The sequence below is a fragment of the Platichthys flesus genome, chromosome 16 (genome assembly GCF_949316205.1).
Source record: "Platichthys flesus chromosome 16, fPlaFle2.1, whole genome shotgun sequence".
In the NCBI taxonomy this organism is placed as follows: Eukaryota; Metazoa; Chordata; class Actinopteri; order Pleuronectiformes; family Pleuronectidae; genus Platichthys; species Platichthys flesus.
Window position 1 is genome coordinate 7,685,403 of NC_084960.1, and position 26,849 is coordinate 7,712,251.

At 43.8% G+C, this 26,849-nt stretch overlaps 1 protein-coding gene across 3 annotated transcripts in view; it reads right to left on the bottom strand.

Moving 5' to 3' along the window:
* Positions 1-26,849, bottom strand: part of cep112 (centrosomal protein 112) — a 97,616-nt gene that overhangs the window by 29,153 nt on the left and 41,614 nt on the right. For all 3 annotated transcript variants that reach the window (XM_062408746.1, XM_062408744.1, XM_062408745.1), the window contains exons 19-21: positions 25,229-25,336; positions 19,451-19,633; positions 11,196-11,426 (exon numbers count right to left, since the gene is read on the bottom strand). In XM_062408746.1, the coding sequence (XP_062264730.1) occupies positions 11,196-11,426; positions 19,451-19,633; positions 25,229-25,336 (522 nt within the window). The remainder of the gene's footprint in view (positions 1-11,195; positions 11,427-19,450; positions 19,634-25,228; positions 25,337-26,849) is intronic.

Genomic DNA, 26,849 nt, shown 5'->3' on the forward strand with positions numbered 1-26,849 from the left:
TAAAAAAAGGAATGACGGGAGTGGCAGAATGAAGGGTGACAACTTCCCGTCTCTCCCTCACACACATACACCCATACACACAAACATGCTTAAAGATATGCACACAAGTCACACCTCAACAGAGACGATCGACAGGATACGTGAGGTGCAAACACACATCAATAGTTTTATCTATAGCTATTTGGAAGTGAGATTGCTTGAGTGAGAACGTCTGTGCTGTGTCTGTTTCCAGCGGTTTTATTAAAAAAGCATTTTCCAGCCCTGGGACAAAATATTGTCTCCACGTGGCTTTTTCTACGATATGTTTCCAATCATCTCACATTGCATAAAACGCAACCATGCTTTTCTGAATTGCCCTAAAGCTGAATTAAAAAATCGGACATACAATTACACTCAATTCTCGGACAGGACATAGACGAAACAGGATGTGACTGGTGAATGGAAAAAGGGTGATAAGGGTTTTAAACCTATAATATGTAACTTGTAAGTAACGTTGAGAAGCAGCGTGGGATCATGGGAGTTGTTATGATCACCTCCAATGCCAATGAAAATCTACCTGACAAGACTCAGGGGCAAATCATGCTCACGGATAACGCAAAGAATAGAGGTTTCATACTTGTTATGAAACAAGTAGTCGATTATACAAGAGACCAATACAGACAGCCGACTGGCTAACTGGCTAGCACTTCTTCATACGTCACTGGCCGCAATAGTTATAGCAGAGACGGGAAAACCATGAGTAAAGAGGATAAATGCAAATAAAAGACGTCCTAAATAAAACACTCTGTTACTCATCTCATCTCATCTCATTTTCATCCGCTTATCCGGGGTCGGGTCGCGGGGGGAGCAGCTCAAGCAGGAGGCCCCAGACTTCCCTTTCCCGGGCCACATTGACCAACTCTGACGGGGGGATCCCGAGGCGTTCCCAGGCCAGTGTTGAGATATAATCTCTCCACCTAGTCCTGGGTCTTCCCCGAGGTCTCCTCCCCACTGGACGTGCCTGAAACACCTCCCAATGAAGGCGCCCAGTGGGCATCCTTACCAGATGCCCGAAACCACCTCAGCTGACTCCTTTCTAAGTAAAGGAGCAGCGGCTCTAATCCGAGTCCCTCACGGATGGCTGAGCTTCTCACCCTATCCCTAAGGGAGACGCCAGCCACCCTTCTGAGAAAACTCATCTCGGCCGCTTGTACCCGTGATCTCGTCCTTTCGGTCATCACCCAGCCCTCATGACCATAGGTGAGGATAGAAACGAAGATCGACTGGTAGATCGAGAGCTTTGCCTTGCAGCTCAGCTCTCTTTTCGTTACAACGGTGCGGTAAAGCGAACGCAATACCGCCCCCGCTGCTCCGATTCTCCGGCCAATCTCACGCTCCATAGTACCCTCACTCGCGAACAAGACCCCAAGGTACTTGAACTCCTTCACTTGGGCTAAGGACTCATTTCCTACCCGGAGTAAGCAATCCATCGGTTTCCTGCTAAGAGTCATGGCCTCAGATTTAGCGGTGCTGATCCTCATCCCAACCGCTTCACACTCGGCCGCCAGCCGATCCAGTGAGTGCTGAAGGTCACAGGCCGATGATCCAATGAGGACCACGTCATCTGCAAAAAGCAGTGACGAGATCCTCAGACCACAGAACTGCAACCCCTCCCCACCACGACTACGCCTCGATATCCTGTCCATGTATATCACAAACAGGATTGGTGACAAGGCGCAGCCCTGGCGGAGACCAGCATCCACTGAGAACGAAACTGACTGGCTGCCGAGGACGCGAACACAGCTCTCGCTTTGGGAGTACAGGGATTGGATGGCCCTGAGGATAGACCCCCTTACCCCATACTCCCGCAGCACCTCCCACGGTTATGACCGGGGGACCCGGTCATACGCCTTCTCCAGATCCAAAAAACACATGTAGACCGGATGGGCATACTCCCAGGCCCCCTCCAGGATCCTTGCGAGAGTGAAGAGCTGGTCCGTAGTTCCACGTCCGGGGCGAAAACCGCATTGTTCCTCTTCAATCTGAGGTTCGACGATCGAACCCTCCTTTCCAGCACCTTGGAGTAGACTTTACCAGGGAGGCTGAGAAGTGTGATGCCCCGGTAATTGGCACACACTCTCTGGTCCCCCTTTTTGAACAGGGGAACCACCACCCCGGTTTGCCACTCCTTTGGCACTGTACCCGACTCCCACGCGATGTTGAATAGGCGTGTCAACCATGACAGCCCCTCAACACCCAGAGCCTTTAGCATTTCTGGCCGGATCTCATCAATCCCTGGGGCCTTGCCACTGCGGGGATGTTTGACCACCTCAGTGACCTCCACCAGGGAAATTGACGATGAAACACCATCAACCTCGAGCTCTGCCTCCAACATAGAGGGCGTGTTATTCGGATTCAGGAGTTCCTTCCAACGTCCGACAACCTCCTCAGTTGAGGTCAACAGAGTCCCATCCTTACTGTACACAGCTTGGATGGTTCCCCGTTTCCCCCTCCTGAGGTGCCGGATAGTCTTCCAGAAACACTTTGGTGCCGACCGAAAGTCCTTCTCCATGGCCTCTCCGAACTTCTCCCACACCCGCTGCTTAGCCTCCGACACGGCAGCAGCTGCAGCCCTTCGGGCCTGTCGGTACCCTGCAACCGAGTCAGGAGTCCTCCAGGATATCATATCCCGGAAGGCCTCCTTGTCCGAGGGTTACCGCCCATTGAGGAGCCTAAGACCCTGAGGCCACAGCTAGCCGCCGCAGCTTCAGCAATGGAGGCTTTGAACACCGCCCACTCCGGCTCAATGCCCCCAACCTCCACAGGAATGCCAGAAAAACTCCGCCGGAGGTGTGAGTTGAAGATACCTAGGATGGGAGCCTCCTCCAGGCGTTCCCAGTTCACCCGCACTACTCGTTTGGGCTTACCAGGTCTATCCAGAAATTTCCCCCACTCCCTGATCCAACTCACAACCAGATGGTGGTCGGTTGACAGTTCCGCCCCTCTCTTTACCCGAGTGTCCAAAACATGCGGCCTCAGATCAGATGACACGATCACAAAATCGATCATTGATCTTCGCCCTAGGGTACTCTGGTACCAGGTACACTTATGAGCACCCTTATGTTCGAACATGGTGTTTGTTATGGATAATCCATGGCTAGCACAGAAGTCCAATAACAAACGACCGCTCGGGTTCAGATCAGGGAGGGCGTTCCTCCCCACCACGCCTCTCCAGGTGTCTCCATCGTTGCCCACGTGGGCGTTGAAGTCACCCAGCAGAAGTACGGAGTCCCCTACTGGAGCCCCATACAGGACTCCATTCAGGGTCTCCAAGAAGGCCGAGTACTCTGAACTGCTGTTTGGTGCATACGCACAAACAACAGTCAGAGAACAGTTGGCAACTCCGGAGAAGAATAAAGTCCAACCCTTATCCAGGAGTACGGTACCAGAGCTGAGACTGTGCGTGGAGGTAAGCCCCACCAGATCTAACTGATAGCGCTCCACCTCCCTCACAAGCTCCGGTTCCTTTCCCCACAGCGAGGTGACGTTCCACGTCCCCAGAGCCAGCTTCTGCCGCCCGGGTCTGGTCCGTCGAGACCCCTGACCTTCGCTGCCACCCATGTGGCTGCGCACCCGACCCCAACGGGTCTTCCCACAGGTGGTGGGCCCATGAGATGAAAAGAGGGGGGGTGCCACGTAGTTTGTTCGGGCTATGCCCGACCGGGCTCCGTGGCAAACCCGGCCACCAGACGCTCGAGCCCTCCGTCTGGGCCTAGCTCCAGACGGGGGCCCCGGGCTTCCTCCGGGCTGGGTCCCATCTCCTCTTGTGTCGATATTCATTGAGGGTTTTTGAACCATTCTTAGTCTGGCCCCTCACCTGAGACCACTCTGCCATGAGAGACCCTACCAGGAGCACAAGGCTCCAGACAACACAGCCCTCAGGTTCACAGGGACACGCAAACCTCTCCACCACGATAAGGTGACGGTTCAAGGAGAATAAAATTGGACATTCCTCTGAGTTTGAGCATTGGTAGAAACATTTTGGATAATGTAAGTACACAACAAATATGTAAATTAGCTCTAGTCATTTTTAGACAATTTAATCAAGAATTTGCTACATATTAAATCTTTAGGGTGAATATTATTCTCACAGCACATTCCCTTTAGTGTTTGGTAGTTTCACCATGCACACCACTTGCTGTGTATCGCACTCCATGCAGCCGACTCGCAGGGTTAATATCTCCAAAACAAAGCACAAAACCGATTTCAAAGAGAAGCTTTTCCCCATCGCAGCGCCAAAGCCTTCAGTTTTAGTGGCAGCAGTATTTGTAAGCATTCAAAATGATTCTCTGTTCACCAACGCATGTCTCTCATAACAATTTGAGTTCAATCTGCCAGCGAGGGAGAGCAGGGAGATGTTAGTTGCTAGTTTGTCTGTAATCATTGCTGTCTTGCTGTGCTTGCTGTGTATCCATGTGAGCAAGAGAGAGAGTTTGTGCTGTAATGACAAGAGGCTTTATTTCCATTTCACAGTTTGCCATCGCTGGCTGTCAGTAGTGATTCTCTTCATCCCTGCTGCTCAGTGTCAGTGCTGCATCACACACAGCACAGAAATAATGCATCATGGGCACACACAGACAGGCATACACAGATAAACATACATCAAATATACGTACACAAGCACACACACCATACCAAATGTTCAGTGATTACACACTCAACCAGCCAGTTCATGGTATCAGAACCCCAATTACATCCATTACCATCAGTTTGAGTGAGCTTAACATTTAGCACACATCATAAGGTCTTGAAAAAAAAAAGACTTGAATGCTTAATGGAGGGAGTTTCTTGTAGAATCACAGATTGCTGTAACATACGCAGGTGGACAGATGTAGCAGTCTCGCTCTCCATGTACCGAAAAGGTCCCAAGTTTGACTAAGATTCCAACAATTTTACTTTTTCAATTGGTCGTTGAACTTTGATTGACCCATGACAAAAAACAAATCTGTACTTCTAGTTTTCTGGCTGGTAGATCTCTCCTCCTGTCTATTTATGCCTCCATCCTTCTTTTGATCAACAATTCTGCCTGATGTTCAGATCAGGAACTTAACCCCAAAAAAACAGAGCCCAATATGATGGTGTCCCACTTAAAAACTCAACTTCAAACCAAAGTGTAATCTATAGCGTGCAACAAGATGGGAGCTGCCTGATGCCATGTTTTAATGCGATTGAGAAAGTGTGTCGCTTCCCTCCCTCCTCTTGGATGACTTCAAAAAGTGAGCAAGGGAGCTGTGTGATGTTTTTTTGGGACGGCAGATCCTTTACTTTGACTCTTTCATGTGCTGGGTGACTCACTCTCTCTCCCCCCCCTCTCTGCCTCTGGGCCCGATGGTGCACTGAGGAAACGAGGAGCTCACATTGGTCTGGGCATGCGTACACTCGCACAAACACACAACATGTGTTCACACAAGAGCACAGTCTCTAGCGCATTAAAATGCTTTAATGTGTGATTGTGCATCCGCTATGATGTAAACACACTTGCAGCAAACAAATTCCGACACAGAGCTCCGATAATCTGAATGCCCCCGCACAGAATATCCTAAACTTTACACCCTTTCTCCTCTTAAATCTGATTCTCCGCTCCCTCTCCACCATCTCTTTGTCTCCCAGTTAGTCTGTCAGTGAGGTGAATGTGAGCCCTCTTTGATCATCCCTCAGCTTGTGTTTCTCTCCTCCTCCTCTAATCCATGACCGACTGAATAATGTGATTTGGTGTATCTCCAAATGGCAGAGGACCAACCTAATAAGTCAGCAGTGACAGAGGGCAAGAGAGAAGAACAAGACGTGGCTATGACAACAACGATGACAACAAACTTGTACCACCATCTTCTGGCAAAGGGATAGAACAGTACCCTCACTGTGGGAAAGTATTTGGGATCAAAGCTGATGTGTACGGACTGATACAGATGTCATTTTGTTAAATAAATCTTTCTGCTCATAACAAAGTTTTCTGTATACCTTCGGGGAGATGAAAAATAACCTCTTCATTTCAATATATGATCTCATGACCTTGAGGATATTCTTCTTGTCTCAATAAAACTGATAAACAAACCCCAAACCGCTTTCTGAAGAAGGAAGATGCAAGCTGCAAACAAGTGTGGTGCAGTGTTGTAGGGAGTTGTAACTTCTGTGGAAATTTAGAAAAATCTGCTGCGTATGTTTTTTGCCCTAAAAGCGCTTTGGGTGGTCCGTTCACAAGTGCACAGCCCCTAAATATGAATGTGAATGCAGCAAGAACACACAGAAGACACATTAAGATCCAATCAGTCAAACCACATTTGAGCATGGTCAGACACATGTGTCCACACATGAGAAATTGTGTAGATGCGTCTCCAGCCACATAAAAAGACCGTCTCGTCAGCTCTGTTCATAGCACAACAAACAACAGTTATATACAGATGATTTTCTTGTGCCAAACAACTTAAATGAGGTTTTGAAGTCTGATGTACCAGAAAGCAACTGCAGCCGGGTACCCCAGCTGCCTCCCTAAGCACAAACAAGTTTTTCAGATTGTAACAACTTGCGATGGTCGCGTAGAAATGAGTGTTTTATTTACTTCTCAGACAAAATCAATGTGTGACGGGAGATGGAATCTGCTCAGAGACGATCATTTGAGACATGAATGAACTGCAAATCCTGTCAACTGAATCAAGATGTAAGGGAAATATCTGGATTGTAGATTTAGATCTATAAAGGGCAGCGATGCTCATAATCTAAATAATCCCCACAAGTTAATCTTACCCAGTAAACTTTTGATCATATTTATTGGTTATTGTTATGCTTGATTCCTGACATTTTCCAGGGGGGCTGTAAATGAGAACACAAGGTGATATGTCAGTTGCTCCGGACATTTGGTGGAAACCTTCCTGCCCATGTGAGAATACAGCATATGAATGTCAGTGAGTGAGTGTGCGTGCCGATGATGTTTCTAACACTCAACGGACGCAAAATTAAAACAATTATAAAGAGTTGCCGTACACCTAGAAGATGCCAACAAAAATGTCAACTTGGAAAGACAACAAAATTCAAGAGCTTTTGTCGAGCACGCCACCACTGGTGTTGTTAACATAAACATGGGACCTCTGCAGTGAAATTTATACTTCATGTCATGCCTTTGGTCCATTTGCTACCCAGGTGCCACCCCTCCCCTAAATGTTCCAGAGATACAGATATTATCTCTGCTGGTTGCTTGCTTTAAACTCTGGAAAACGTCTGGACCCCCAATTTTTCGTGTCTGGAAAGGGTTTCAAAGAAGCTGATTGGTGCCAAATAACATTAGCACCTACAGTACCCTACATCATTCGTAGATATCTGAAAGGTTTAACATAACAAGTCGACACACTCGAAAGAAAAGTCCAGTTCCAGTTAGAGGACAAATCTCGTACACTGTCTGAGCCAAAATAACTTTTATTGGGAAAACCTCTACGTTTTTTGAAAGAGCTTACACTATCTCCTCGAAGCAAAAAGAAGAGACTGAGTGCAAAACAGAGGCCTTCAAACCTGAGCTCTTTATTGCACAGCTTGTGCGTGTGTGTGTGTGTATTTGTATGTGAGTGAGTGCCTTCGTGGCTCTCATGTCTCGATAATCACGTGGTGCATGGCTAGGGGGACACTGGTGGTGCTGTGACACAGGGAGCACCGATTGGCTACTGCATGCCAAAAATATGATTTCTCATTGGCTGATGTTTGCCTTCAGGTGGTTTTTCCACACTTGGTTAGGGTTTGATGAAATTCCATGTACCTTTGATCTGAGGTTAAAGTAGGTGTGCGCGCACTAACACACGAACGCACATGCACAAACATGTACTGTATTTCCATCTTAGTGAGGTCACTCATTGACATAATGCATTTCCTTGCCCCTGACCTTAATCCTCACAACTACATGCCCCAAATCCAGCCCTTACCCTGACCTAAATCTAACCCTAACCAGGACCCTAAAACCAATGCTTCACCTTCATACAGCCTCTCAAAGGATGTGTCAGAAAGTGACGATGGGGCAAAATATCCGTACTCCACAAGGTCAAAATGTCAAACTGGTCCTCACAAAAATAGAACTATAAACACATGCACACACAAGCAGTGTCCTGGGGAATCATCATATTTTTTTTTATTCTGTTTTTAATAAAGTTTTTAAGCACAGTCATGGGGCTGTTTACTACATTGAATGTAGTAAACGCAGATATACCAAGTACACCTAAATATGCAGTCTCTCTCTCTCGCTCTCTCACACACACACGTGCGCACTCATGGACAAACACACTCACAGACAAACACACAGGTCAACACAGACATAGACAAATTTGCAGATCTAATCTCTCTCTCTGCAGTTCAAAGAGCCGCGCTTTTCAGACGGAGAGTAAATATGAATTCAAGGTTCCAGACGTTATTCAAGCCTCCTGATCTTTTGTTCCACACGTCTCCCATCTCTAGTATTGACAAGCAGTGCGAGGTGAAGAGGCTCAACACAAAGGCCTTTTCTTTACTAACCAAAGTTTTAATTTTTAACTTGTGTTTAATATGCTGCTCAGCATACAGAAGTGTGTGTGCAGTGTGCACATGTATGGGTGTTGTTCCCACACTTCCTCAAAGCCTAGACCTGATTCCTGGTAAGGCCGACTCTTTATAGGAAGCTCTAATGTTCTAGGCTTTGCCACAACTTGAAGGAGGAAGGGAGGATGGGGGGAAAGACAGATGGGCGGTGGGGGTTTTGGAGGAAAATAAGAAAGTTAGATAAGGAGGTGTTGTGGTCGAGAGGCAGGTTTCATGCTAACTGTGGCCCAGAGATGAGGCGTTTTTATCAGGCAAAGAGGCAGCTTCCCAGGCCCCTCAGTGGAGCACAGAGATTGGGAGGTCTGTGCACATTCATTCTCACCCATGGAAACACACACACACACACACACACACACACACACACATGCACCAGTACACACCCACACACACAAAGTAACCCCCACACCTGCTCAGTCTACCTCCAACACGTTTCCTTCCCCCTTTTTCCTTCTGTTTGGTGAAGCTCAAATGTATAGAACTACCTTAACATCTGATGTTATCTTCTCTGATATTCCATATCTCATTATTTTTTCCAACAGCTCCAACTGTCTACTCCTAAAACATCCCCCATCTCTCAGTATCCCTCTCTGTCTTTCGTTTAAACGCTTGCGTCTTTGATGAGAATCCATTCATGGATTTAATGGATTTCTCTGGCCTTTTTTCCAGTATCTGGGCGATGTGTTAAAAAATAAAAAAATAAAAAAAGCTGGCCTGCCCAGCTCTGCTTCTGAGAGCACAGTGGACTGCAGAGGACAGCATTTCTGTCTGCATCAAAAGAATGAGACATTTTCAGCTTACAAAACAGGGACTACAAGCCAACATGGATCTGAGGCCTGGCTGACTTCAATCCCATGTGAGCCCCCCAAAAAAAAAGAAGTCGAGAAACTTTTCACTGCCCACTCCGAAGTCAAACTTGGAGTCAGATTTGACAGTAGAAAAAATTCAGAAAGTAAGATGTTCAACCTTTGGTGAGTTTTTTTAGAAGCTTGCACTTTCAGCTGACAAAAAAAGGATGGAGAAATCATTAATCTCTTTCATGAAAAAGCGAAACTAGCACATTGGCGATATCGTTGTCGGTCTAAGTTCAACATTTATTCTCACTGCTTTGAATCCACTCCAGATTCCCTGACAACTGCAGGTCATTTCCACCATGTAGAGAAAGGGAGAGGAGAGAAAGGAATTAAAGTGTGACAAAAAGATAAAATAACTTTCAGCTTCAAAATTGCCTTCACGTCCAAAAGGGACCGGTAGGAAATTTCTTCAAATTAAGAGTACCCTGTCATAAGGGCACTCTTTTCCTTGGATCTCTCTCCCCTCAGTACCCTTAGTTCTGTGCGCCATATGGAGCCAAAATGGCTGCCTGGGTGCTTCGGAGGTCCCTGCATTCCGGGGCTAATGCTGCGCAGCTGGCCTGGGATGGTGTCTAATGAAAAATGCTCTCTTTGATGGGCCCTGCTGAGGGATTAGGTTCTGATCAACACCACCTTAGGTCAGCTTCCTGCTGGACCAGCACACGATTATGGGTGATTTCCCAGCTGTGGGGCCAGTTTCCGTCGTGGCGAGGAGAGCAAATATGACACAGAAATAGAGAAAGAAAGAAAAAAGAGGGGACTTCAGAAGTTTTAATTGAAGCACTTCCTGGTTCACCAAGATAGCAAAAAGCAAAGCTGTATAAAGCCTCTACTGAAACGCTGTGGGTTCTCCTCTATGACCGACCCTTAAGTTCACTCCTTCAGTAGTAAACATTTCAAAAATACACATGATGCTAAGTCGGTCAAAAAGAACTTCTACTTCTAAAAAAGTACCTGTAGTGTAGATTTTCTCATTCAACTCTCTGTTTTTGGATTTAGAAAGAATATGTCATAGTAACATGCAGTGTTTTAATTGGTGTTTTGCACGAAATACCTCAATAACACTGAGCCATCTGTCGGTGCTTGTGAGAACATTAACTTCTCTGTGGTGGCATGACATAGTAGAAGAACTCTACTACGGTGGCAAACCCAGGCAAGCCTTCCTCCCCTGGGAAAGGCTCTGGCTCAGAAGGTAAAGCGGGTCGTCCACTAATTGCAGGTGGTGGTTTGATCATCCTGTCCACATGTCTAAGTGTCTTTTAACAAGACATTTATAACCCATTGCTTCTGATGATCAGGTCAGTGTTGTGCATGGTTAGCTTGCTGCCATTGGCGTGGGAGAGCGTGTGCGTGTATGTGGATTGCAGGGGAATTGTAAAAGCCTTTGGATAAAAGCTTTATATAACTAGTCCCACTCACATATACAAACAGGATCTATTTTCACTGTAAACACTGATATATATATAAAGATGAAATTCTTCAGATGTTCTCTGACAAATATCAGTCTGAGGAAGCTAACAGTGGAAGACAGAACAACTTTTGGAAAGGAGGTAAAAAACAAATATTTTCAAAAAGCTTGAACAAAATATTGCAACAACAAGATAAGAAACAGTTTGACACCTGCCTCCTTGTTGACTGCTAAGTATATAAAAACTGAATCTGATGGATATAACTACGTAATAGCCTTTCTCAACCCCAGTTTTCTTCAGTATTGGAAACTGACCACGTGTCGTCTTTTATCAAACCTTCGCTCACCTTTTCCTGAGCGGCGTCCATCGCCTGCAGGTGGCTCCTCTCGAGGTCACTGCGGATGTGTTCCATCTCAGTGCGGAGTCGGTCCAGGGCCGCCTTCTTGTCCAGGAGAGCCCTCTGCTTTTCCTCCTCCCGAAGCAATGCCTGCTCTGCAAGCTGCTGCTTATGCTGGGTGATGGCCGCCTGGATCTCATCGCGTAGACTTGACAGCTGAGCGTCCAATTCTGAAATTGTCTGCAAAGAGAAAAACACAGAGATGTTCAGTGGATTCAGGTGAGTGATATTAACTAATGCCATGCCGGCATTAACCCGTCTTATTATTATTAGAAATTATCTGGCGGGATCTTAAATAATTGATCTGACAAATACAAGATAGACAAACAGAAACAGGAAAAGATGATCTGTCCTGTAAAGTACTTTATAAGGATGACACCACAATCAGATCTTAAAAGTCCTGTATCTTATACTTTTCTGCAGTTTTAATTTAAAAAAAAATCACTAAGCAGGTGTAATTGTGAAGAAACCATTTCACTGTAGTTTTACATCTGCTTTCTCGTGTAACTATAGTTGGTAGGAACGTTTCACAAACATGCTCAAATGCGTCTGTTGTCCCTCTGTGAGGAAGTTGCTGCTGCGATGGCCTGACCCTTCCCTTGACCTCTCTTTTTGAACTGCTCAGTCTTGAATTTTCCCAGAAGAGCCCATTATTAGTGCTGCCAGTGAAAGTCAACAAAAGGAAGCAGGAATGATAACGACTACTACCACACAGCCACTGAAACACCAGGAGTTAGACTGTCCCGACACCTGCAAAGAAGTTTTATCTTAGGGGTGGGGGGGGTTAGGGTTACACTTAGACTGTTCAGACAGAACTACATCACTTAGGCCCTGTTCCGACATGGTATAGTGGACACAAGTACAACAGTTCCCACCCGACATTAGCATATTGCCTGATAAACTCCTGGTAAGATCTCATTTCCCCGCTCTACAAGCAAATAAACGTGGTAAATTTCCCCTATGAAAAAAAAAAAAAGATAACCAAAATATGGTGGTTAATGTTAATATTGACACAGTGGCCACAAAAAATGCAACATATGGGAACTGAGAAGTGTTTGCATTAACACTGTTAAAAGAGCGACCACGGGTGACCGTGATCAGATCTGAATGGGTCGGTATTACAAAGATTGTTTGCAATGGATATTAGGACTAAGCCTCAAAACTGAAATAATTTCTTATTGGACATTTCACATAATTAAAAAAATACAAGATTCAGTAAGAAGCCCTGTGATATGCTGGCTGTGCCCCTCCTCTATCCCAGTATGAGCTCAGATTGTCTCTTTCATGATCCTAAAGCAGAATCGAGGATGGAAGGATGTAAAACTTATAAATACGAGATACTGAATATAATTTATATGAAATGGGGAATCCATGTTACAGTAGTACGTCACAGCTTCTAAAATAGACTTTATTTGTACTAAATAAGGAGCCAAACATGCATTACATTCATCAGTTTAATCCAATAACTCCCTAAATTGTACAATATTAAATTAGCACAACATATAAAAGGGACATGTGGGTGGCATTGAAGGATGGAATACAGCTGCAGTATTTCACCCTCCACGACCTACATTGCATGTGTGCCACAGCTATTGCACATCCTCCCTCCTCGCCTTGGTTTACTTTCCTTCTCACTTTGGTTTGCACTGTGAGCTCTGCCTCCTGCCCCCTCCTCCCCCTCCTGAAAGCCTGGGCATCCAAGGACAACGCCATGTTAAGGCAATCAGACAGAGAGTGTCTAAAGTCTTTTTTAGCGGGCACTGGGGAGAATTAAAGCGACTTCAAAGGAGTGTCACAAAAACAGGCAGCTGCTGTGGCTCAGTGTTACACTCCCTCCGACACTGGCACACACAGACACATCCACTCATGCACACGGAGACAGACAGGCACACATGATCGAGCCGTCACACACACAATGACATGTGTGAATGTGGCACGTTTAGAGAAAATGATGTAAAAAAAACAAAAAACATGAAAAAACAAACTAATGCAGCCTTCTATCTCCAGTCCCGATCCCCTGCCTGCCAACATTACCAATCTCTCCGATCTGCTTGTGCCTTCAAGGGCAAGCAGCGATCAGATCTGAGCCCACAAGACTCTTTAATGTATAATTCTCTCTTTAACAAATGTGTATGATCTCTCCTCCATAAAATCTTTTAATAGTGCAAGAATAATCTCCCAGAGCGGAGGCATTGGCGGTGACACGTCAGAAAGTCAGGAGGCCAAAAGCACACGTTACTCTTGGAAGTCAAAGTGAGCGCAGGCGCTTCGGCAGGACATATTTTAGCATGCTGATGTGAGGCTTTGTGAAGAGGCAGTTCTCGGTGACAATAGGAAAGTGTCAGAGGAAATATACCGGGTTACAGAGTGTCAGCTAAGACGACAAAAGACTGGCAGAGGAGAGGATTGGGACAACGGTGAACGGAATGTGTTCATTTTAGAGAAAATGTCACAAAGTCAAATGCAAATGTAAAATACTACACTGCATTTACACTGTCGATTTTCACATCGAGACATTTAAAACAAAGTGTAAGACACAAGAAATAACTACAATTCCTTGCATTAAATGAGTATAGCTGCACAGGCAAGTTATATTTATTTAAACCTACATCTTACTGGGACTGTACCTGTTTGGACTCAAGAGCCAGGATATGGCACCATTGTTTGATCACAACCACAGCTGCCACTCTTTTTCACTGTTCTCTGATAGGAAAGCATGAAGAAAAAATGTGTGTGTGTGTGTGTTTACACACAATTGACACTATGTTTGAGTGTAAATTCATATCTTTGATTAAGAAAAGAATGTATACAAAAATTTAAAGAATATGTTATAAGTTAAATACATCATCACCATTAGATGAGTCTTTATAGATCCATGGTATATTTCTATAATAGTAATAATATAGGGTCATTCATTTAAAAAAGGTGGTTGTAGATTACATGGAACAATTAAAATAATTTTGCATTCTAAAGCGATGACATGTAGATGACAGACGGGTCAGAAGATCTTTCCCACAGTCGACACTATGTTTCAGCAAACACGGGTGGAACTAATGACATTTATAATAGCTGTATTCCATCTACGCATGCCAGTCCCATTATCCTGGTATTGTGTGTTCCGGCTCACAGACACACCTAAATGGAATCGAGCCATACTTTAATCATATTAGTTTCACCTGCACTCTTCCTGCAGCGACGACTCAAACTTCTGCTGTGAGGAATGTCTTTGGTTTGACTTGAGCACCTGGAAAATATCTTACTTTTAATTCTGTTAACCTTTGCTATAAGCCGCACGAAAAAATAAGTCTGTCTTTTGACAGAGATGTTTTGGGACTTTGGGATTTTAATTATTTTTGCAGGTTAAATAACCATTTAGATCCTTAATGTTATTGATCTTCAGAGTTTGTATTTTACGTGGTGTTATTAACATGGACGCCATCGCGGAATGTTTTAGTACACAAGTTGCTGATGTCATCACCTGTAATTTTACAATCAGCCCTAAATAGTAGCTTTTATTGTCAACTTGCAAACTGCATGTTCACCTCTCACAAGTGCCTGACACTAGACTTTACAGATTCACATGCATACATTTTACATTATTTATATGTCTGTCACATCTGATCCTTTTTATTTGCTTTTTGTAATGGTGCAAATATTGGAAAGATGAGTGAAGGTGTTGTGTAAACACCCTACGCGCCTGAATGCAACACATTTTGTTTACAGTGTCCATATTTTCCCCACACTGGGACTTGAAAGCACAGGAACACACTGAAGTCGGAACAACAACTTCACGACTCAGGAAATGGGACCCACTGAGGAGCACGAGAACACACAGCGAGTCATAAAGTCAAGTGAAGCTAAACACCTCCTGCATCTAGGACCAAAGTTCATGCGGATAACTGAGTGGACTCAGTCTTTTCATCCAACTCTCAACAAAAAGGCTAAACACGACTAATAACCAATCAGTAAACCACTGTCACAGTTTCATATAGTGTATTTAACCACCTATACTGTGAGTATTCTTTTCTTAGTTAACTCAACTTAGAAACCAATTTGTATGCGTATAATGCGAGTGATTCTTAAAGCTCAATATGTATAATATTGTGTACAATGCAGGCATATAGTGTAAGCTGTATAACTGACATACACATGTATGATACTCGACTGAACCAGGCCGACTGTTGTAATGAACATTTCCCTGTTGTCAGTCAGATTAAAAATCCATCTGGCTGAAATCCAAGATGTGATGTATGCACATACTAAATGGCTTCATGGTTTGAAAGAGAGTATGCTGTAACTCTCGACACATCACAGAGCATCAGTACACGCTCACGACTTCGCCCATGATCAATCGTTCTGAATGGAGCAAAAGAAAAAAAAACAGCAGAGTTCTAACAGAAATTCTCAGATGTGTGTGATGAAATCATTTAAAGCATCACAGTGACACGCCAGCTCAGTGGGACTCTCCTCCACTACTGGAGATCACTGAGTAACAAGACAAGATTTACTTGACAGCACCAGATCCCAGGGACCAATCATTCGGTAAATGACAATACACACAAGCGTTGAGACAATCACTGTCCACACTGGTCTCGCCGTCTGCCTTGTTCTCTTCATCACAAATCCTCTTAGCTTTGACTTAGTCTGTCATCACCCTGTTCATTTGCCTCATTTTAATCACGTACTTAGGATTGAAACACTTTGAAAAATTGACAGCCTCCTTATTTAGTCCATCACGGCTCAGAAGAAAGACCTCACAAGACTCTCGCTCTCTCCCATGCTGTTTGAAGTCCAGATGGTGTGTATGTTCCTTCAGAGAAAAAGAGGACATAATTATTCTGGAGAATAACAGCCATAAAATGAGTTTTGAGGAGGAGATAGTGTCAAAAATATGAATGTCGGTTTTTGCACAGAACAAACAAATTCTGTTGTATGCTAAAAAAAATTATATATAAAAGGCTTAAGATTCATGTTAAATGTTGAGTTAAAGTTTCTGAAGTGATAAAAATAAACAAAACAGCGACAGCGAATTATATAAAATTGTTTTATCAAATAATGGAATTTGAAAAAAAAAACTTCTAGTGGTTTCAGTGTAAAATAGTTTTCATATTTTCCCACAGTCCGTGGGTGTAAAAAAACCAAGGACACTAATTCGAGCATGTTAGAAGGTGAGGTTTTTCGGATGCCCAAAAAACGCTCCATGGAACTCCTCCGTCCTCTGGAGGGCATTGATCAGCTCACAGAACAACACGGTACCCACTGCGGGGCAAACATGTTTCATCAGGAAGACGTTTCATCATCCTGGACTCGCAGCCAAACTCAAAGCTTCCTTTCACGCTTGCTATTTTCCAAAAAAATGGTTAAAGAAATACCTTATTCTTTTGAGAGAACGGCAAGATTCAGGTTCACCAGACTGGGAATGGTGAGTTAATCCCCTGATTCGGTGAAAAGCAAACAACACAGCAGGCCTGAAAACCAGCTGCTTCATTTAATTCTTAGAGATTTCATAACATGGATGGAACGCATAAGGTTTAATCAGCAGAGGAAAGGAAAGATCATTTAAAAGTGTGGACGTGAACATCCTGAAAACCAAATGAGACCCAAACACACAACAGGAAGTCTTTATAATGTGTTGTGCCTATACAGCGGGTGAAGTCAGAGTTCCTTGGATAACTAACTTTAGCGGGATCAGGACAATGTGTCCCTGTGTTAGCTTTCCCCTCCAGTCGCTGCTACGACTCATTGGCTCTCCTTCTCAAACACAAGGCAAGAGTCAGGAATGCTATTTATCGCAGTGCCCCCCCACATCAAGGGGATGAGTGGGTATTACTCATCCTCGAGAGTGTGTGGCGGACAGTTGCTGTTCTTTTAGCCAATAAACTCTGAGCTGCAGTCGTCCTTCCACTGAGTCCAGGAAGAGAAAGTGTGCGCAGGAGAGAGGCTGAAATAATGAGGCTCAATTGTCAGAGAAAACAATTGTGTTGCCTGTTACTGACACTTGATCACTTGATGAAAATATCATTGTCCATCTCACACAACCGGTGGAATTGTTTTGTTTGATTGGCTGTGAAAAGTTGAGAGTCCAGGAACCACAGGATATGTGAGAAGTGAGAGAAGAAGAGAAGCTGTGGGATGTGCTGGAGAGGAAGTGGTCTCTGTTTTCTCCAGGCATCATCAAAATGCTGCCTTTTTGGAAATTTTTCACAGCAGCTTTATGTGTCAAAAAAAATGCCAGTGAAGGACCACATTAGCTGTGGTTTAGTATCAGTGTGAGAGATAAAGAATTCTCAAGGGGTAAACAACCTTGGTTATGCAAAAGTGTTTAATAATAAGTGGATTTGCTCAATATAAAAAAAAAGCTCATCTTTAATACATTATCTGCTGGTGGGGTGTCAGCTTCTTGACATTTTAACAGCACATCCATGGAACGGTGCTCACACAGGAAGTCAAACCAACTCGCATCCCCAGCAGTTTCAGAGAGCTCACAAACCTGTCCTCCGTCTTTCCGAGGCCCGAGTGAACATTTCTGTCGCCTTAACATCTGACATTAGTCGGGCGTGTGATCGCTCCTCAAAATGCTGCACGGGCAAACAGGAATTGAGAATATGAGATGAGGGCAGGGGAAGTTTGTTTTCTGTCACCTCCTGAGATTTGCCGAACTGCATGTCATTTTGACACGACTTGGACAGCATGTTATCGGCTGTTATCGTCTCGTTGTGACGGCATCTCCAGAAAACCAAATAACACACTGCCTGGTGTCATCGTTGGTGTCAAAGACATTTCCCCCCGAAAATATTAGAAAAAGGAAACATTAGACAGTGAATGAAAAAACAGTACTTTTCCCTCATGTTTTACCATTGAGTGCTGTGATACAAGCCAACAAGTACAGCAGTTTGCTGGTGTGGTGGAATAAAAGTGGTCTTTACCTCAATATAGAGACTTATATTTTGACATTTGAGCCAAATTTGAGCTAGTGGTTATTGTGAACGTTGATGGGAACATATCATATATTTTCATTGTTTGCAAGTAAAATTAAAACATCGTCCAAAGGCAAAACTACTATAGTCTGGCACATTTCTTAATCCTTCAAATATCAAAGCATTTTACAAGAAAAGTCTTTAACCTGCAACAAAGTGCAGAACACTTTTTGAGAAAAAAAAAAATCTGTTATTTGTTGTTAGTGATAAATGTAAATTATCTCTATAATGACACACAAATTATTGTGACGAATGAGGCAAAAGTAAAACATGTACATTAGTTAACGAGTATGAATACGTCGCGATTCGCTCGGTGTCTGGCTCCATCTGTGCCCACATTTTGGTGTGAGCACATTTTGTACACGGATTCTAAATATGTTATCCGAATCTCTGTCCCCACCTAATAATGAGCTCCATTTAATCGGAAAGTTTGAAGAGTCGAATACATCCCCAGTTGGGGGCTGGTTTGTCAATGGTTTCCCACAGAGCTCCAAGCTAGCTCAGGCTGCAGAGCGGCGAAGGCTGAGCGAGGAGCATGATATGAGAACCTGCTGCTGGTTTGGCTTCTGTTATGGAAACAGAATTATTTCTCGGTGTCAGGGATGTCCAATAATATAGACACAAATGTCAAGAACTCATTGTGGCTATCCATGGAGGGAAGAAGGAATCGCCACTGTTTCAAAAGAAGGGAGATGGATACCTGCGGTGTTAGGGGGATGCCATGCGGAGATGCACTTCGGTGGGAGCACTGGGCGCTTGCCGCTGGTCCATGACCGTACAGCGAAAAATAAAAGAAATCGTCTGGGTTTTAAAATAAAAACTGGGCATTCAACGCAGAAAATGTATTTTCCTTTATCTGGCTACCTGGTATTTTGGGATTTCAAGTCTTAACAATTGAATTACGAAACCCTGCGGCGAGACATTTTTTGATATTTTAAACTTTGTCTTAAGCACAGCGCCGTTTTTATCAAAACAAAACATATCTTTTCAAAACAGCTAAGTCTAAATTTGTACGTATGTTTGCGCTAAATACATAGCAATCTATAAAACGATTCCCGACCTATATTTATGTCTGTGTAGTTTCAAGTAAAAAAAAGTGTCCTAACCCGCTAAGCTTTTGAAACCCTCGAAAACGTCAATGGATAAACATACAAAATGGTTGTCCATGGGAGAGCGGTGGGTCAGCATGCAAGTGTGTGCGAACTAGGATCAGTGGAGACCCCCTACCTGGGCATCGCGCTTCCTCCACTCCTGGGTGTGCTGTTGGTGCTGTTGCAGGGCGGCCCTGGCCTGCCTCTCCAGGCTGCCCACCTCCCGCTGGCGCTCCTGGACCAGGCTGTCCTTTTCCGCGCTATGCTGCTGCTGTAGCCGCGTCCTCTCTTGCTCGTGCTGCATGCGCTGCTCAGCCATCTGATTGGACAAGCAGGCAAAGAGAGACTTCATCAGCCAACACACACTCAGAGCAACCCTGTCGTCATGACAACTTGTCCATCCACCTCTCCATCCATCCTTTCTTCGTCCTACTCCCTCTTTCCCTTCCCTCCACCCAAAGCACCCATGTGCCCAAACAATTTGGTGAAATTGGTAAGGCGTTGGGGGGAAAGACAGGCGAGAAAGTTTCTTCGCTTCCTCACATTGTCAGAGGACAACATGATGTGATGTGTTTACATCTGGCTGGCTCCCCCGCCCTCCCACCTCTCCTGCCAATTGTGCAGACTGGCCCTCAATGTCCCACTCCTTTCTCTCTTTAAATCTGTCCCCTATCCCTATTCTGCGATCGGCATATAAAAGAGCCGCTAGTTCGTGCTATGCATGCAAGCTGGCAGGGGTTAGCCATCTGGCTGCAGTAACCGCCCGATGCCCCATGCTAGGCGCCTGACAGCATGCGAAAATCGGCTTAGGCGATGACTATGATGTTCATTATAAACCCTGAATCAAAAAAAATAAAGAAAAAAATGGATAGGGAGATGAGAACAGCTTTAACTTAACATTACCGATATCAGTTTACATGTAGAAGAAAGTCATCTAAGTCAGAATATAGAAAAGGACCAGTATGCACCAATCAGTAAGCAGGCTCGGTATACACAAACAGTGGACTTAAGTGTCACCACAGTACTGCAACTACACACAATACAGTACAGCAAAATAAAACACTTCTAATGGGACACAAAGCCCACATTTTTCAGGGCTTAATCATCCTGTCAGCTGAGGCAAGTCTGTTTCCCAGTGTAACTGGGAGCGGAGTCACCTGCTGAGAGGTGAGCATTGCCAGCGGAGCTCCCAGCCCCAAACCTCCAAGCCTTTTTCCCAGGCTCCGTTCCATTCCCACTCCCCCATGGCGGGGGAACCAGTGACCCCCACACCATCCCGCCGTGTAGCCGCAGCCGGAGCCTTGAAAGGACAGCAGGGGCCTGGGGCCCATTCGCCTCCCTGCTTTGAAGCTAATCCCCTGCACATTGTGCTTGACGGCACCCTACCTGGCCTGCCAGAGAGGTGGAGATCCACAGCTTCCATGTCCTGTGCTTGTTCTATCCACGGCCATATCTTCGGACGTTGCATGCTATTCAGAGCAGGTGATGAATGAGGGGCTATCTGCAGGAAGCCAGATTCTGTCTCCAGCACTGAGAGCTGGGCCACAATAGACACTTAATTTTGGCAGCGAGGAATTTACCCTTCAGCTTTTTGGCAAGCTTTGTTTAATGTCGTCTAAAAAAAAAGGGCAATTGGAGGATTTAGAGCTGGATAAAAATGTATTTTATGTCTGTGTCTGTGTCTCAGTTAGTGGCACGGCACACAATTACACACAGACACACACGCACACACACTCACACATACAGCACAGCCTCAAGATACCTTTTCTTAAGTATACAATAGAACACCACAAAGCTCCATTCGACAAATACTACGCAAAATGTGGGCAACATCCTCTACATGGCGATACTGGCAATGCTGATGTCGTCTACGGTACGTTCCACAAACAGAAACATGCAACGCTTTCTCTATCCAAAGACATAATAGACACAATTCAGATCCACAGCCAGAATATGTAGTCCCATATGGATAGTCAGAACGATTCATATAAACCACAGCTGACAAATTGGTAAGCGGGAAATCGCTTCGAGAACTCCCCAGCAGGACATGCGGTAACAGAAATAGTTTGAGGACATCCTGGCTGACAGTTCGCTCCTGTTTAGTTTCTGAGGCCGAGGGGATTTTGGAGGCAAGAAGGGATCTGAGGTGAAACGAGGACGAAGAAATGGACAAGATAGATCCATTGTGAGAAAAACATCATAAGGAAAAGGCGCAGAGGAGATGACAGTAAGCAGACCCAGCGAGGAGCCTGGTTGTGACATCACGCAGCGCTAGCATGCAGTGGAGGATGCTGGGTGCTGCGGTTCTTAAAGGGACCGGCGTGGCACTTATGAGGGAAGACGGTTAAAGCACAGCTTGGTGCCACAGAGACAGAGTGGGCCGGGAGTTACTGCACAGCACGACTCCTGTCAGCCTCGGCTGACATGGCTGTGTGTGTGTGCATTGTACGCATTGAGACAGGACAGTGAGGTAATAGGCTTCCTTCAACCCCAGGGGGGATATCTGACATTTTTGGGAAGGAGGAGGAGTAAGGAGGGTGGAGAGGAGAGCAGAACAGAAGGCTTGTCTGGTCTCAGCAGGGGAGGCTGGGGCGAGATTTTGGTGTGTGTGTGTGGGGGGGCAAACTTCTTCTTCGTCACTGTATCGTTTGAACAGAAGATGGTCAGTGAGTGGCGCCGAGTCTGGATATGAGTGCACATTTGGCTGTGACGCCTTCACTGTTTCTTATCCCAATCTAACACCCTAAGTATGAGGCTGTTGAGCATTATAACAACTCTCAAGGTCATGACGCCGCAGCAGCCATTTGACCTCACTACGTCACTCCAACGTCAAGAAGCAGAGCTCTGTCAGGTCACCATGATGTCAGCTGGAAAACAGCTCCCTCATACATGGCTCCCTGTTTGAAGTCCCACTGAAGCTGCCCTTTAGGGGAAGCTCTCTTGTGAGCCGCTGAATGAACAAACTTGACCGCTGCAATCTCGTGACACTGATCTCTCTGTGGAGGAGTGGAGGCGTAATGCATACATCATGCCGACAAGGAAGAACGGATCCACACAACAAAGAACAAAGAATGTGCACACAACGTAAAACAACGGTTCTCACAGTAACTTACGAACAATCTCACATCTTTATATGCATACGGAGACACATTTATTATCTTTGTCTCCCCTTCTAACTGTGCAGCTAATGTCACATCAGCACCATCACAAAGACAGGCTCTTTGTCTTTAGATGTTTATATCGTCAAGACCAAAGCTTCCTGACGTGCTGCTAACCCTGTGTAGCTGCTGTCAACTGTCAACTCCACCCCCACTCCGCGTAGCAGCAGATGATAATCGTCATTTGATTATATTCTATGAAGCTCTGATTGCTGATCTGTTTTTCACATGAAAGAAGAAACCTGCGACTCCTCAGAACAATAAACTGCAGAGAAGCGTGTTCCTGCTATGACAGAAAATAAATCATGTATTAACATGAAAAGTTTTAAAAATTTTATTTGGATGTTACGACAAGAAATATTTTATGTTGTAACATATTTTCGTTTTTAACAAAATATTATTCATCAACTAACTATCAACTCATCAACTGTTCATCTTAACGGCTTTACACTTGGAATGTGTATTGTTAAGGGCCTGAGGAAGTGCAGTGTAGAATTTATATAATTGCAATTTGAATCAACGTAGATGTTGTGAATGAGCCCATTGACATGAATGTGCTGTTGTCAACAACAATGACAATTCTCAAGTTCAGGGTTCTGCTGACTGAGTCAAGCTTTACCAAACTTTAAAGAAACAGGGGAACAGCTCTCAGTTTCAGAAAGAAATGTGCAACCTGTTTACAAAAAAAGAGGACTGTACTAGACCTGTTGTTATGTGACAAACACCTGTAATGTCATAACCTGAACCAAATGCCCACCTACATGATCTGAATAAGTTCTCCTTTTTACTTAAGTTGGAGAGATTCTGCTGTTTTTGAGCAAGGTGGATGATTCTGTGATAAGTATGCTCACACTGAGAGGAGAAAGAGTCCAACCCTCTGGAGGAAATGTCCTTTTTTAATTGATCACCCGGAGAGGCGCAGACTGCTCCATGGATAGAATGAATGGACATTGTCTGAGCTGCCACCGGGCTGGATATTATAACATATTCATCTTTGCCAAACACCAAGGGGGTCGAGAAACTTTAACAAAAGCCTTGATGTACTTTCAGTCATAACATTCCCATTCTCATTCTCTAATCAGTGACTAATGACACGATCAAACAGTCATTCTCCTGTACGGCCCAGGATTGGACTGGGTGAGATACTGAAATCTGGACTTATCTGCAAGAGGTGTGGATGGAGTGCGTTTACACTTGGTTGTTATTTCTCATTGCTTCCAGCTCCACATGCAAATGCTCTAATGTTTGTCGCAATGAAAGGTACACATATAGTGGTAAATATACAGAGGTGTTAAAACACTAAAGATTTTTATGAAGATTAATAATAAAAGTATGTGTATGCACAAGTCCACTCAAAAGGATTTTAAAATGTGGCTGTACGGAAATAAGAATGTGTCAGACCCATTAGAAGGAGCATAATTGATGTTGCATGTGGAGCTGTCTGTGCCCCTCGAGCTGATCAATGACAATGGGTCCAGAGGGTCGGACGACTTATTCCTTCTTAATGAGGCTTCTCTGATTTCTACGACAATGTGCCATTGCAGCAAGTGAAACCCTATATCTTCCATCGTCCTTAGCTCCACTATTGTGTATTCTAAAAAGATTTAAAAAAAATCCATACATTATTCATTCATTCAAATGGTTTTTTTTTAACCACCCACAAAAGTCATAGTAACAAACACAGCTGTTTGACCATGGAGCAAATAAAAATAAAAAAAATAACTTTCTGCATTTTTTTTTCCAAGTTAACTCTAGCCTTGTATCCTGCACTTACAACCAATCTACAGCAAATTACACGCAGTGTTAACTCCATCTGGCCGAGAAATGAGTGCTAGCATGCTTATTAACTGACAGGCTGAGCGCTAGTTTGCTTCTTAGAAATCAATCATGTTGTGGATACAGATGGAAAATAGAGATGACATCAGATACTGGAAACTCCCAAAGCTTCTGTCACATGATCATACTCATATGGGGCCACACACATTGTTTCACATCATTCAAAGGCATAAGTAAATAATTTAAGTATTATGTATAATTTATTTATAAGCAATCCAGATACGAGTTCATATATCTTGAAATCAGACTACTATGTTGAGATTCATGATTATTCCTAACGTGAAAATCCTGTTAATTTTGCCTTGTGTTGTAGGTATATATATTAATCACAATACGTTTGCTGAGGAGTTTTAAATTATATTTTGTATGTCATTCAATTAGAATATGAATTTTGTGTTTTAAGCAGCTAAAAATTCCTTCTTGTAGGCAGATGAGCTCAAAGGGAAATATACTGTAAGCTGTACTCTGATAACATGCCTCTGATAACATCCATTTCACTGGTTTAATTGAATCCGATGTTCTATAAGAGATGTCCTCCTATCAGTAAGCTAGATTTCAATGAGTTGTGAAAATGGTTACTAGACTCCTAATCGAAGGAGAGTGATGGAGATGGGATGATAAGGCAACGGTGCATCTGCTATGCAGATTGCATTAGTTTTCAATTGGCAACATTTAAGATATTTATTGAGCTGCAATTTATGGTTAATCTGAAGCATGTCCCTTATCATGAGAAATAAATCAGGCAGAACAGATGGGGAGGAAAAACATGACAATTCCAAATGGATGTCAGTCCCCTTGGCTCCATCGGGCCAAGTGTTCACTGATAATGTAGAAACGATAACAATGTGATTTTGATGGTGGAAGCAAGAGGAGAACTCTTCCCCATGGATACAGCAGCAACACAGATGTCTCATACAGACCTGCTGCTCATATTTCTCTCTGAGAGCATCAAGTAGTTGCGAGGAGTCTTTTGCCATGTTCTCCCTGAGGGACTTGGAGCGGATCAGGTCCTCCTCAACCTTCTCCATCTAGAGGCATGATAGGATGAAAAGGTAAAATGTATTAATATGCATGATTAAAATAGGGGTTGGCGATAAAATAATAACAATGTAATTAACATCGAAAGCAATAAACCAAAAGTCCAATATATATATATTTATATAATGCATATCTATCTCGCAAGCACAGTGAGGAGATAAAACACATATCTAACTCAGATATGTAATATATTTTGCAGTTTATCAAGAGTTTGTCATTCTCTGGTCCTAAAGAAGATTATTATCGTGACAATTGTCGATATTGACTGTTATGAAAAGTTGATTTTGACATAAAATCCAGCTCTAGACTGAAACCGAAATTAATATTCAAATAAATATAGTATTGAGTGTTTGAGGAAAACATTAAGGCTGGGCTCACAAGTTGGAATATAAACAAGTTGCTGCAAATCTACTCAAATTCACTATTCATCACTATAATCGAGTAAAATAGAATTGTGCGAAGAAATTTTAGCTTTTTTGATTCTTAGCATTATTTGTTTAACATTAAATCTACTAATAAGTTTAAAGCATGCAGAACTTGTAAAGCAATGCCCCGTTTCTGCAGCAACATTTTTCTACTGAAATGAATGAACTGCCACTGGGAAGAAACAAAGTCCATACTTTCACGTGTGATCTCATGATAATGGTATCGTAGTAACAGCACATCAATAGATTAATATATACCAAATATCAAAGTTCAATATTAAATTCAGCATTAAATATGTAATGCCAGTAGTTCACAATAGTTCATATATTTACAGCTGCAAGACGACAACTGCAATGACTCATGTTAAAGAGGCAGAGTGAGAAAAAACAAAGTCACAATCTTCTGGCTCAATGTGGAATTGTGGTTTATGGAGAAATAACATTATTTCAACACGTTATCTTAACTCACCTTTCTGGCAGCTAACCATTTCTTCATTTTGTTTTCAGGTGAGGAAAATCAAGTACAATTGAAGAGGTAATTTACTGAAACGCCTCCGCATCTGGGCTCTGTGCAAAACTCAGGAAATGCTAAATGTGTTCCGATTAATCCATTTAAAATGCCGAAGCCAGCTTTGAACTGTGCATGCATCAGAGATTTGATTCCTTATGGTGGTGCTTGGTTTTTCCCCCCTCACCAAAATAGGGTAAACTCTTTCCTTTAAGTGCAGTCTAAAAGAGAGATGCTGATTTCAAAATGAGGGAAAGACAGACAGAGGAAGGGAGTGATACAGATAATCCATTTAGATATAACACCATCTGAAGACAGAGGGAGGGAGATGGTGAGAGGAAAGATGGAAGGATGAAAAAAAGAGAGTAAAAGCGTCTTTTGAAGTACTTTCTGTAACATTCAAGCCTTAGCAGGATAACGTGATGGAGCGATGCACTAGTGTGCTGGAGAGGAGTAGAGGAGAGGGAAAGAGGCAGAGAGGATGACAGGGATGCAGAAGAGACTGCTCCCCTCTCCAGTGGCTTTGATGTGGGCTGAGAGTAAAGTCAGATTGCAGACTGGGATGCCAGG